Consider the following 14,118-nt stretch of genomic DNA (forward strand, 5'->3'; position numbering starts at 1 on the left):
ACCCAATCTATTCTATGATTCTATGATTTTGTGCCATCCTTTGTCACTTGTTTTTAGTCTCTTTCATACTTCAGTGCCAACTGGTTGAAATGCATCATATTTTCAAGAATGGATTAGAAATTTCAAAAACTGAAGGTTTCAGTGAGCAATAAAACAAAATAAAGCTTTTTTTTTATTTTTCAGGGGCATTTTTTAATCTTCATAATATGTTCAACCTTTACTGATGCAGGTTAATAGAGCACAACCATTCCTGATGTGGCTAGTATAGCAGTTACCTGCATGAATGCCATTTTGATAACTCATACTGCTACTGCTATTTCCTTTGCATTTTCCCCTTTTTTTCAAGGAAATTTCTGTTGTTTTCATTGAAGCAAAGTCACAGTCATGCAAAGCATAAGTTATAAGCAGAAAACTGTGTCCCTGTGTAACTCCAGTGAAGACAAAAACCTCACATTGAATAGGGCAGCTCTCACACCTGCTGGCCATCATAGGAATAAAACCAGGCAATCTGTAATGGGCTGTGAACAAATATCCTCCCTAATTTTACTTGTAAGCTTGTGTGTGAACTATCTCTTTGTAACTCCCTTTGCATGTATAAAAGTGAGAGTATGTAAATTAATTCAGAAAGTGGACCAGAAGCATTTGTTAAACTACTCTGAGCCTTGTAGAAACCAAGATCTTCAGTAAGATTTTTTAAAACCAAATTTGTGAAGAGTAAGGTTGCATATATATTTTGTAATGCTCATGAGACAAACAATAGCACAAATATTCAACTGCCTACAAGCCTTTAAAAAAGTGCATAAAAAACATTTGTCACAAAGGTAGGTTCTGATCCTTTTGCAGCTCTCATGCATGTTCAGAAATCTTGGGTTTGCACCGGCTCACTGCAGCACAACTGAAAATCTGTCCCAACACAATCAGTTTTCAAAGCCTCACTCTACACTTTCTACATACTTTTTGAAACCGAAATTGCTATTACAGCTTTCAGAACTAATGTATCACCAGCACAGTGGTACTACTGGTGCTGTTTTTCCTAGAGTAAAGCAGTGCTTCATATATAAAATAAATATATCTGTGATGGTGTTTCCTTTTGTTGTGGTTAAACAAGAACTGTATTTTAATGGGTAATTTTTTAGTTTGGATTTGCTATGTGCCATATTGCGTATCAGTGAATATAATTTTCTTACAGAAGATAGTTCTAGGAAAATACTTGGCATATTTTGATATAACAGTTTTCTTTTAATTAGCTTCATTATTGTCATTGAAATCTTTATAGGATCCATGATTTAGAATAATATCAGTTGGATCCTGTTTTGGCTGCAGATGTTTCGTTGGATTGTACTATATGTCCTTCTTGACACTCAGGTTTCTTTCTCAAAGAAACTGATAGCTGGAGGTATGGCTTTCAGACTTGAGTTTACATTGAGGAATATGGTAGAGAGATAAAAGTATGACCAGGATATGTGTCTGCAGCTAAAAGTCAGTAAGCACTATGAGGTACTATGATTTGGTGCATCAGACTGTTAATCATAAGTAACATTTCCATTTTGCAGCCTGTCATGTTGTCTTTGGTTTCTTTGTGTTTTCCAGAAATTAAAGACAATTCTGATTTACTAAACAAGTACCATAGAGGATTCTTCATCAAGGGGAAGTTTCTCTGTTGCAGCCAGACCTGTAAAGCAGCCCCTGGATGTACAATATGGGAGAAATGTAATGTGTTCCTTTATTTGATTGATTAGTCTTGTCGATGTTTTTCACAATGTTGCCAAATCACATGGACATTTAAGGCAGTGTAATCAGTATAAAAGCTAATCTACTTATTTCTTTTCAAATATGTGCTAACCTCCTTTTAACATCACTGCTGCTATACCTTGTAGCTTATAGTATAACTGGGAGAAATAGTACACTAAATTGTATCTGCTATGTTTGATCAAAAAGTTAGTGACATTTTTGCCTACAAAAAAACCCAGATGGAATTATTTTTGTCCTTATTCTCAAGATCCTTAGCTAAATTTTAGTATTATGCTGTAAGACCCTTTTAGTGATGAGGTCCTATAAAGCTGAATGTGTAAGAATAATAGAAGTTCAGTACAAGAGTGTTTATGGAGGAGCATAAAACAATACAGTTTTATAACAAATAGAAGTAAAAACCTTATATTAATATATAATTATATTTATATTATTTTTTTCTAGACTATGATTTAATTTGCAGCATTTTTTTTTATTATGCTTTTCTAAAGTATTTTTTGTAGGACTTAGTCACAATTATTTACAGTTTTTAGTTTTTCATCTGTAAAGACAGAGAGGAAAATTTTTAAATCTACCTTCCTAGATGTCACATTTTCAGAAGAGAATTCCCTCATGTCTGTGTACATGCTTAACAGTGAAAGGCCACTTTTGGGAAAGGGAACAGCAGTTTATGAGTATTTGGGTTTCAGCCTTTTAAATCTTGATTATTTGGAATTGTAGAGCACTGGTAGATCCACTGATTTCAATCACGATTGAACCTTGGTCTTCAGCATTTACAGTAAAAATCCAAAAAGTTTTAACCCTAAATTAAAGTTAAATCCAAAAAGGTATGTGTGAGCAGTTAAGAACCTGATTGAGATCTGTGAGGCTGCCTGTAATAGGTATTTGCTTTTGAAAATTGGTTGAGGCTTACCTACTATTACTACAGATTTCATCATTATGGAACACTAAATAATGTAAAAAGTTGTCAGCTGATTTGTAATAGTAATTTGGATAGCTTCATCTAGCTTCAAAATCACTTGTTATAAAATAAATAAGGCCATGAAACCCCTGGTCAGTTGCAAGGACAAGGAAATACTCATTACTAGTCATGGATGACTTAGCCAAGAGAAGAATTTAAAAGATAATTTTTGTATATTGAATGCTTCATTTATGTCTCAGATAATATTGCATGCAGGATAATGTGCTCTATCTACCCTGACTCATTCCTAAATAAGTTCTTGAGTTTGCTAACAGAGATGTGCAAAGCACAGGGAGACTGTGTAGGGATGACTCCAGATAGCCTCAATCTTGTAACCACTGGGTAATTGAAAGCAGTATTTCTTAATACTGCTTCATATATTAAAAGTGTCAATGAAACAATTAAAAAAAAAAAAAACAGAATAAAAATAAAGCATACATGTGTTTCCTCCTGTATGCAGTCAAATAAGCTAACTGAAAAAAACACAGAGCTAGATACAACCAAAAAATTTCCCTGAATTTGTATTTTGGCATAGATTAAAACAGTGGTTTATGGGATTTTTAAAGATAGTGAGGTGGTGCTTGAATTAAGAGAAGGCTGGAAAATACAGAGCTAAAGTATGTCAATACCTCAGGGAGGTGAGATGTCAGCTGTCATGGTGCTGTTGCTGCCACTGTATAGATCCACAAGTCAGAAAGCCTCAAGAGATAGAGTCTTGGTTAAACTCATGTTTTTTCTTTAATTCTCCCTCTCTTCTAGATGTCACTCTGTGCTGTACAACTGGGTATGTGAAACCACTGCCTCCAGTCCCTCAAACGCTGGTAGGTGAAAACATTTGAATATATGGCTACAGGGAAAGACATGGCATCCAGCTGGTAGGGTGGGCTGTGAGATGGGATGGAGAATTGTGAACAGCCCCTCTCTGGAAGCTGGTGTAGACCTCTAACCTGCAGAGCAGCTCCAGCATCCTTGTGTCCACCAGTGTGTCATAGGGAAGGACTCATCTCCTTCTACTGTGGGGCAAACTGGAAGAGTCTCAGTGTTCAATTCAATTTTACATGCTGGTGGCAGTACTGGCTGTAGTCCTTAAAGGGATGTCTTTTATTTTACACACTTATTTCCAGTGGGATTGGGAAATGCAATCAAAATTAGCTCCCTAGTGTTTAGGAGGTCCTCATTCCTAGAGATGCCAAAAAACTCCCATCCATCACCCTTCCCAGTGAAAATGGTGTTCATACTTGGAGAAAACATCGTATCTGAATATATGAACAAATATACCTGCTTTGCATGGGTGACAAATGGTGGATGAACTGCATTTGTCTCATGCAAGTCCCAAGTTGTGCTCCTCTGGTGTTGGGTCAGGAGTACAGATGCATGTTTAGGAATGTTTATCCCAACTTTAGAAAGACAGCCTCTAAGCTAATGAATTGGGAAGTGCATCAGAGCTCTTCATGTGCTCTTGCTTATATCTTGACTTTATATCAGCCTATATACGACTTTACACAGAAACCCAAGAGTGTAGTGTCCCACCACCACCGAGTCTTACTGTCCACCTGAGAAAGGTAAGCTTTCACAGACCTAAAGAGACAAACAGGACAACAGGATGCCAAAAAGTACTACTCATGCTCGATTCAGCCCGAGTCCTCCAGCATAGGAGTTGTTTGATGAAGGTCAACAGTTGGCAGGGTTAAGAATAAAACTGAACTGGAAGATCTGCTTCTATGCCTGTTTCCTCATCTATCTCCTCCTGTGCAAATATAAGGGAATAATAGTATCTTTGACTGTAGTTTTACTGTCCAGTTTAATTGAGGTTTGTAGGTGGAAAGGAGGTAACCATGACAAGAGAATCAAAAAGACCAAAGTGGCTTAAGTTACAATGTTTTTATCTCTTAAAAAAAGGACTAACAGTATGGTCTGACTGTGTATTCACATATCATTACACAGCCTCCTCCAAATTAAATCTGATTTGGTTTCAAATAATGAGATTTTAAAATCTGTATTTCCTGGGTTGTTTTGGTTTTTTTAATTTATCTTCTGTTCTGTATCTTTAAAATACAGTCTGGGTCCATTTCCTAGCTTCTCTTTGTTAATCAGAAAATAACTTAAAGAAAAAATTAAAAACCCCTGCAATTTTTATGTATACAGTTGACATGAAGAACCAGGGCTTTAAGAAACACATAGATTATCAAGAGACAGAAGATAAAATCACAAGAGCTGTAAAGTGGAGCTTTAAGAAAAATAATAATAAGGCCTTGGAAAGAAGTTATGAACAAAGAAGCTTTTGACTTTTTTTTTCTGAGAATGAGATTTGAAAATAATAGCATTGTGAACATGCAGCAGCATAACTTGTTTTGAATACCATGTTCTGTTTTGCCTGGCTTCCATCAGGAGGTGCTTTGTCTATCTGGAGAGATCAGTCATGCAAATCTGCTCCTGAACATGCTGGCTTCTTCTAGGCATTTATCATTTATTTTTATTATCTGCTTGAGTTCAGGGAAGTTATTTTGAAAGGGAAATTTAAAAAGCAACACTATGACAGCTTTCAGACAGGTACTTCTAAAGCAGGTTCAGTAAATGCAGATATAATAACTACCACATCTGTTTAGAGCAGCTTGACTTCATTGTCTCAAGCCATATGACATAACCAGGTTAAGAAGGCTAATACTGACTTCTCATGGTGAGGAACAGTCTAGATTTAGTTACAGAGCTACTTCTATAAGCTCTCAGCACATTTTTACTTTGCTCTTTCATCTACTGCATTTCTTCAATCAGAGGTACCACCGTACCCAGCCTACCATCTGCCTGCCTCTCAGTTCATGTCCCTCATGTTTCCAGCCTCTGCAAGTCTTGTTGCTTTGGTTTCTTCCCAGCTGGCCAGAGACATTACTTTTGCATGTAGGCAAAACTGACCAGAGACATTATATTTTGCATGAGGCTTTGATTTTGCATGCTTACATCTGCACCTTTGATGCCTTTGTCCTTTTAATCAGTTGAGCATTATACCTCCAGTCTCCCACAGAGGATCTAGTTCCTAAAGAGTGATGCTATTACAAAGAATTGTGGGCACAAAGGTCCCTTCATGGGAATGAGTGGGCACTTCCCCTGTGCTTTGATAACAGCAGGAAGCAGGAGCTTCCTGCCTGAAAAACAATTTCACCTCTGCTGGTGCCTGACATCCACTGTCTTTGTAGTGGAAAATCATTCCTGTAGGTAAGACCAATATTGCAGTAGATTAGATAGAGATCCACTGAGTGCACACACATATTTTCTCATGGTTATATATTGGACAAAGCCGAAGTGATCCAGCACATGCTTCCAGCTGTACAGTAGGTGAACAGTTCTGCAGATTGTAACCATTCCCCACATGCACATCACAGCTGAATGTCAGACTGTCACCTACAGCTCTCTCTAGATGACAGGGGCACAGTCATCAATGTGAAAACCACAATAATATCACTGCCAGCATAAAGGAAATAATAAGATCCACTCAGTTACTATTAGGAATTGCTCTGGGTCTTTCAGACAGTGCTGGATATGGAAAGTCGTATATATGGACATAAATCAGGACATTAATCTGTACCAGGTTACAGATTAAGTCCATCAGGAATATTGCAACAGACAAATACACATCCAGCAGTAAAACTCAAAGGGATACAAATCTGATATGCTCATCTTTGGCTAGTTCTTTTCCCTGGCAGGTCGGACAAAGTAAAATTCATTTCTGTGATAATAGTTCTTTATACCATTTACTTTGGCCAATGCTTTGTAATTTCTTCTGTTCACACGAAAAGATGAAACCTCCATCAGAGGATAACTTGCTGATCATTCCACCAGTAAAACATAAGAAATTAGGAAAAAACAACTTAATTTCCAAAAATTACCAAGGCCAAATGCCAGAAGTGCACATCGGCTCGTTAATACATTTACTGAATATCAGCTTGGTCTAGATGCTTTAGATGCACTAGATGCTTTAAAGAGAAAACAGTTTAATCTCTTTATTATTATTTTCTCCATCTTTCTGGCAACTGCAAGCAACTCTAGTTCTGTCATTATTCCACAAAGCAAGTGGGAAGTCTAAGACTTGAATGCTGCCTAACACTGGCTCTCACACTATAAGCTCCTTTCCACTGAAGTCAGATATGACCAACAGGAACCACCCTTATTGGGTTCAAGTAGTACTACTTGATGAGTAACAGTCAAATGAAGAAGACTCTGCTGTGAGTGATACCTCTTTAAATAATTAGAATCTCTACTGGAGCTTAGTGAGATCAGATTGAGACTTTGTGTGTTTGTAGGAAGAGATCACGTGTGTCTTCTGGTTCAGTGGACTCAATCAGGCATTCACTTGGCTCTTTGGTTTCTCCTTGTTTAAAATAAGTAAAGAAATGTCAATAACGAGAAAACAAGCAAACACACAATGCTATGGCCACTTGGACTTGATTGAAAGGAATCACAGTCTGCTTCAGGACGCTTGGTATTCTTCCCTTGCATTGCACTATAGGGGTTTTCAATAATAAATAGGTGGCATTTGGAACCTTTTCTCCCAAGTCTTTCTTATTCTCCCCTCATACTTTTCTGTCAGTGTTTCAAGTATAGTCTTCTCTGCTCTTAAAGAATCATGATGTCTGGATTTTCTCAGTTATGATGTTTCCCCGATTTCTAAATGCATTTTAGTGCCTTAATTTTAGATGTTCTTTTGCCCATTATTTGATTGATGTCACCTAACCTTAATGCCAGGCTTCTCAGCCGAGTCATTTGTGTAGAACTCCTCAACAATCAGTGATGAGAGTTAGACACTTGTGTTGGATTACATATTTCACATGAAGAGATTGGTAAAAGCTAGGCAAGATGAATCCCATAGTTAAATACATACACTTGTTTAATTCTGCACAGGGAAAGTTAGGCACCAAGGAGTGAGATTCCTTATATTCAACATGCTTAGCAGAGAAAAATCAATAAAAGATGGTAAGAAAAGGGAATGATTTAGAATTAACATAGCTTTTTCTTTCAGTGATTAGTAGTAACAGTTGGCTAATGCTTATTGTGCTTCATAGTAACAGTACTATTGAACAAAAGCCACTCAGAAAAAAGAAGTTATTTTATAATACTGTGACAGGGTCTTTTGATACAACAGAACATCATCACACTTGGTTATAGTAAAGCACAATTTAGTCATGTGGTGTCCAAAGCACATGAATTGCAACAGTTCATTAAGTAGCACCAGCTTCGGACAGCTGGCAGGCTTCTGATACAAGTCAAGTCTATCATGTAATTCTGGTAACAAGAGCTTCCTATTACAGCAGTGTCTGCCTCCACTCAAAATTAATGGCTTCTGGTGTCATTATCACAGAACTTGGTTCTGTTCTCACCTGTCTCACAACTGTGGACAACAGTATCTGGGCTGTGCTTCTAAATGGATGAAGAAAAAGCTGTTTGTCTGTACCCATCTTCTCAGTTTTGATTAATTTGCCTAATATCATGTTGAAGATAAAGTGATCATGTGCATGTCATGAGGTATTTCTTACTGTGTCCTGTGCTGTGTGTCCTTATACTTTTATTTCCCTTGTGTTCAAAAGCAGAAGCGTAGAAGCCTACCTCAGGTGCTATCACCAGACAAGTCAGTCCTGAATGTGGCTGTGGCCCAATGCAACTATGAACCCGAAGGAAATTCAGCTATCCGGCTTGTCAGAAGCAGTAAATACTATGTATTGCAAGAGGAAGATTCTTCCTGTTGGAAAGTAAGGGATTTGGAAGGGTAAGTATGCCCTGCAGAATACTTTTGCTCCATGATCCTGGTCTTCCATGTATCTCACCTTCATAGGTAACACTGTAAGCAGTCATGATACCTTTCAGGATATATTAGATTAGAACCTATTCTAGGTTAGAATTACGTTAGTAGCTTTTAAACATTGTTCTAAAAGCCTTTTTGTCTTCTATACAAATCCATTTTCATTTCCATCCTTGGCTACCAGGTTGAGTAAGATTTACAGTCACTGTCTAGTATACTAGTTTAGATAGTATCCAGTGGCCTTCATTTTGATATGTGCCTGAAGAAGGACTTGTGTACACAGAAGCTATCCATTTTTTTTTCCAACTATTTAGTTTAAGTGAATAAAAAGATAAAATGACTCTTCACAAATGTTGCCTGTCTTGTATGCACAAAGCATCTTTAGACCACCATTACTACTGCAATAGCAGTGACAGCGAGGGAGACCAGTGAGAACTGCTGAGGCACAAATCACTTTTCACTTCCGTTTCTCCCTGGCTTTAGCAATACTTTTCCACAAAGACAGGCACCCCTATCCTGCACAGGATTTAATTATTCTCTTTGAGGTTCACAAGTGAAGGAATCCCCTCCAGCAACTTAAAATAAGATATTTTTCATTAATATCCAGCCGGGACAGAAAAGAGCATCTCTTCCCAAGTTACTAAATGAGAAATAGCTTTAGGAGAATGCTGGAGACAAAGGCAGTGCAACAAACAGGAGCTGCCTGGAAGAGATAAGATTCCTTATCTGTCTCATCACGGATACTAGCTGAGTTTGATTTTATGTACTTGATAGAAATATAGAAGGGAAGAATTTTTGAGCCAGGGTATGCCCAAACTGGTTTGTAACAGAATGAAATTACTTCACCCACTCATAATTCACTGATTAAGTTTACAACTGCAAAAATCCCAACAAATAAAGCAACCTTAACTTAATGTAAAGTGTCTGCACTTTATAATTCATAGGTGTGCCATACTGTTCTTGAAGAAAGCAGCACACAACCCTGGCAACTCAAAACAAATAATAAATTAATAAGCTGAGAGATGCTCTTAAATGTCCTCACCAAACTGTTTATAGCTATGTAAAAGCACGATACAGGCAGCTTGGCTTATAGAGCCTGAATAGAGGGCTGTAAGATGAACAAAGGAGCAGAGAGAGGTCAAGAGAAAGGGGAGATATTTACAGGTTTTTCTTTGGCTTCAGAAACTGAGGCAGTTTCTGTAAGGACAAGTCACTTATACATCATAACAAAAGCTTTACATTTTGCTTTAAAAAAAAAAAAAAAAAAAAAAAAAGAGCTTGTTTCTTGAATGTAATAGGAACAAACTTCAGGAGTTACCTATTTCCATGCACTCCCAGCTTTCCTCTTGCTCAGCTGAGACTTGTGTTAAAGAAACTCTTCCTTTCTGTGTCCATTCATATTCAAATATGCAATTTATTCCCCCTATTTATTTTTCTGATGGGCACAGCATACAGCCCACCCCCTTACAACTACACATGCCTGTTGGCCCTCGTAACTTAGGTCCATCATGCCATGCTGCCAGCTGCTTTAAGAAGTAGCTCAGCTGTCCGTATTCACTTAGCTTAGCTTCTCAATTGCATAGGGCATTGTTTCAGGAGGAGTGCTAAGCCTCCCTATTGACTTCCTGCATTTGACTTTGGATACTCTGCTGGCACCCATTAGTCACTGACATCCTTCATCACAGCAACTGAGATGGCATGTAATGAAATTGTTAAACAGCTGCTCCAGTCTTGCATATGATGAAGCTAATCACTAAGGAATAAGTCTTTTCAATGACTAGTGAAAAGAGTACTTCATTGAAATATGATTTTCTAAAATGCTTCTATATTTTTTCTGCATGGTAAGTAAAAGCAGAAATGTTTTAACCATGAGCACTTCTGTTTAGTGGCATTTTAAAAAGTGACTCTCTGATTAATCCCTTTTCCTATTTTAAGTGACCAAATTTAAGATGCAGTCATGTACAATAGCTAAACTGTGAATGCTTTATTTTGCAGGAATGAAGGTTTCGTACCGAGCACTTACTTGAGAAAATTATCTCTGAAAGATGATGAGCCCAGGTGAATTGATATAAGACTGTCCACTGCTTAAATGTTTTCCATGCTAGTCTAATAAAGATTAGGCAATATTTCTAGAATATTTTTATTTTTAAATAACTTTCTGAGTACTAAGCATATTTTCCTGAAACGTATACAATCAGGTACAATTTGTCTTCCTGACTCATACATTAATGCAAAAAACATTAGTTGAAAATCCTGATTTCATTTAATTCAATAGAGTTTTGACACTGACTTCAATGAGACTGGGATTTCAACCTTTGTACTCTTATTTCAGCTTTAAATCAGCCTTGCTAGCACTCTCTTGCCTTTGTATGTATGTGAGTAGTCCTGTACAGGGTAAAGAGAATCCAGGTTTGTTGAAGTGATACATCAAACCCTTCTTTTCCTTTTTAGTAGGATGACACGACATTGTAAGCATTAAATGTATGCCTAAGTATTTGAATGAAAATCCGACAGAAACATAGCAGATTGTCTCAGACTAAACTATACTGGGCAAGATTCAGAGGTTTCCTCAAAAACAACAAAAAACCCCCTAGTCTTACAGTATCCTGTAAAAGGCAGCATAAATAAGAATCATCAGCATTTCTGCACAAGAGGTTATTTTAGAAGCCCCTTTTTCTGTCACATGGACTCCTTCTGTTGTCTGTCATGCTAAGAACATTTATTTGGGAAGTCCAGGGCTGTGCAGTTCTGGAAAGCTTCCATGTAAATTTTAAAAAGGTAGGTGCAATCTGTTCATAAGGTCACTAAAGGGATACGTAGTTTCATTGCCTGTTACAGCATGCATAGAGAATATTTGGCTTTCCAACACATTGCACAGTGGAGGGGAAAGGCTATACAAGTGTTTACCAAGTCATAAAAAAATCCAGACAATTAAATATCTCTCAACTTTTTGAAATATTTACCTTAGAACATGGCATAACTACTAAAAAATATATGTAGTATGACTTTTAACCCAAGGAAGGTATTTTTCATAACTAGTTTTTCACAATTTTGGCATAATGTTTTGTCTTTGCAGGGAAAACTCCAGTGTCAGTGAACAGACATTAGCAGAGGAGCAGAGTCTTGCTAAGCATGAGTGAGTATATAGAATATGTCTTCATGAGAACCAAAAGATTATTTGGACAGAGATTGTTTTTCCACTTTACATGGCCACTATACCTAGAGCAGTGGTATCCTGCTGTCATAATAATGATAATAATTATAATGGCTGTCATAATTTCACAGAAATTAATGACTGTCATAATAATAATAATAATAATAATTATAGATATTGTCATCAGCAACATCATTGCCCAAAGACTTCCAAAAGCATGAATGTATTTGTTTTCAGACAACAAAAAAAAAAAGGCATTTAGACAAATCAATCTAGTACGCTAATAAAGCAATGCTTCATAAAAGTGAACTGCTATTAAAAAGGCTTTATTGGAGTTCCCTGAACTGATCTGACATAGCATGTTTGGCTTGTTTCCTCCATTTGGGACCTCTCAGTTTACTTAAATATTATGACAACCAGAAGGTTCAAGTTTAGAGGTGAATTATGCACCTCCCAGCTTTTAGGGAGACAGCTGTGTCATGGTCTGCAGGAGAGAATGAGCTCCTGGCACAGCATTAGAGCAGCAGGATTCTCCTCTAAGGATTTACTGTAAAAAAAAAAAAACCAGAATTACAGAGTAAGCCCAGGTGTTTTGGGAGGAGACCCACTGGATGGATGAGAGGAAGCAGATGGGAACTAGTGGTTTCCCTTTTATCTTATGGCCTAAAATCACACATTGTGGGACAAGTCCCAAGTCTACTCTCCGGCTTTTAAAAGCAATTTTGAAAATATTTACAATGTCTGGCATTTTTCATGTGTCTACTGTGCCTTATTCAGAAATCAGCCTGTGAATAATAAGCCAAATATTTCTCTTTGCAGTTGGTATGCTGGTAATATTTCCCGTGCTCAGTCAGAGCAGCTGCTCTGTCAGAAGGTCCTACATATCCTTTACCGTTTGTATACAAACAACCATGGAAATGTTTCTGTGTCTGTTGTCTTTGCTATACTGTGTAGCTAGAGGATGCTGATGCTCTTCAAATAGCTGTAGTATTACAGAGTTCTAGAAACTCTTGTGCTAATTTGGTATTGATAAACAAATCTCCAAAAATGCCTGGATGCATTAATGGCTCTTCTGCACAAATGAAAATGATGCGTCTCTAAGATACACTTGGAACAAAGCCACACTGAGTGCATTTTCCCTCAAAGCTCTGCTTTTTGGTTTTATCTCTAGGCCTGTGTTATTTGCTCTAGTGTGGCTCTTTCTGCAGATGACAGGTCAGTCTAGAGGAATCCTCTGTGATGGCTTTACAATAACACAATATGCAGTAAAAGAAGTTCACCCAGACAAACAAACCCCGAGCAAGCTCAATGCTATGCACATTGAGTGTTGGCTGGATACAGCTAACTTGGAGCAAGGATGGATAGCACTACAGGACTAGCCAGGTGTACAAGTCTTTACAGCAGATGGACTTGTCCATGTACCTTTCTGAAGGAGACAGCCTCAGCTATGCTTTGGGCTTGAATGTGCCGTGTAAACAAGTTTTCCCTTTGTGGCTTGCTGTTTTCTCACAGCCAGTGTTATTGGTACTCAGCCACTAAAATCTTTGACATGACTCAAACCTTTTGGAGCCTTAGCTCAGTGTCTTTTCCCTTAGACCTGCACTGTGGGTTCAGGAAAGTAATTCAACTGTGACAAATCACTAGAAAAAGGCAGTTACATCCCAGTCCCAAAATGTGCTGGATACTCCCGACTCCAGTTAATTTTCAGGGGACATGACACAGCAGTGTCCACAGTGAACCATGGCCTGCATGTGAGGTTCTAGATGTCTTCTTTTCTCCCTGCAATGGTCATTTCTAGCACATTGGAGGTGTAGCTGTTAAATGAACTCTGAAAATCAGAATTTCCAGCCCAGTATGGTGAATCATTAACAGAAGTAAAAGTGGATAGTGAAAGTTAGGACTGGAGTATCACATAAAGACTAAAAATAGTCCAAATATAATAGAGTGCAGTGAAAATATTTCTACTTACTCAGTAATTCAGAAAACTTTGGCAATAGAAAATACATCAGTCTAATGCATTATGTAAAGGAACTAAGTGTGGTGGATGGAGCTTTTATTCAGATAGGATGCATATGGCAGTGTTTGAGTCTTATGTACCAGCTCTGGAGGGGACATGAGGAAGGAGATGAGGTTAACAGCCCTTCATCTCTTGAATTATAAATCTGTATCTGTGCAACAAAATACTTTCTTCATGTCTGGGCTGAGCTACAATTCACCTAATTTTAAACTTTTACAGTGGGATACCACAACCAGTTACCTAGACCTTCTTTTTAATGGAGAGAAATAAGTATTTCTGAGGCACAATTCATCTTACCCTAACATAGACCTTGAAGGAGTTCAGATGAGTCATGTCTTGTTCTCTCCTTTGTGGACATTACAGTGTAAAAGCCTAAAAGTTCAATGAAATGAATCCCGACCTCGTTGTTCCTTGTAACTTTTTTTTTTTAATTAGCAGAAAGAAGGTGC

At 37.6% G+C, this 14,118-nt stretch overlaps 1 protein-coding gene across 1 annotated transcript in view; it reads left to right on the forward strand.

Moving 5' to 3' along the window:
* Positions 1-1,590: 1,590 nt before the first annotated feature.
* BMX (BMX non-receptor tyrosine kinase) overlaps positions 1,591-14,118 on the forward strand; it is a gene marked incomplete at its 5' end in the record, with an annotated part of 21,794 nt that continues 9,266 nt past the window's right edge. The window contains 6 exons of the mRNA XM_029085692.1: positions 1,591-1,710; positions 3,470-3,531; positions 8,287-8,465; positions 10,494-10,556; positions 11,575-11,634; positions 12,472-12,549. Of these exons, the coding sequence (XP_028941525.1) occupies positions 1,591-1,710; positions 3,470-3,531; positions 8,287-8,465; positions 10,494-10,556; positions 11,575-11,634; positions 12,472-12,549 (562 nt within the window). The remainder of the gene's footprint in view (positions 1,711-3,469; positions 3,532-8,286; positions 8,466-10,493; positions 10,557-11,574; positions 11,635-12,471; positions 12,550-14,118) is intronic.

This window comes from Antrostomus carolinensis, unplaced genomic scaffold (assembly GCF_000700745.2).
Source record: "Antrostomus carolinensis isolate BGI_N321 unplaced genomic scaffold, ASM70074v2 scaffold8716, whole genome shotgun sequence".
Taxonomy (NCBI): Eukaryota; Metazoa; Chordata; class Aves; order Caprimulgiformes; family Caprimulgidae; genus Antrostomus; species Antrostomus carolinensis.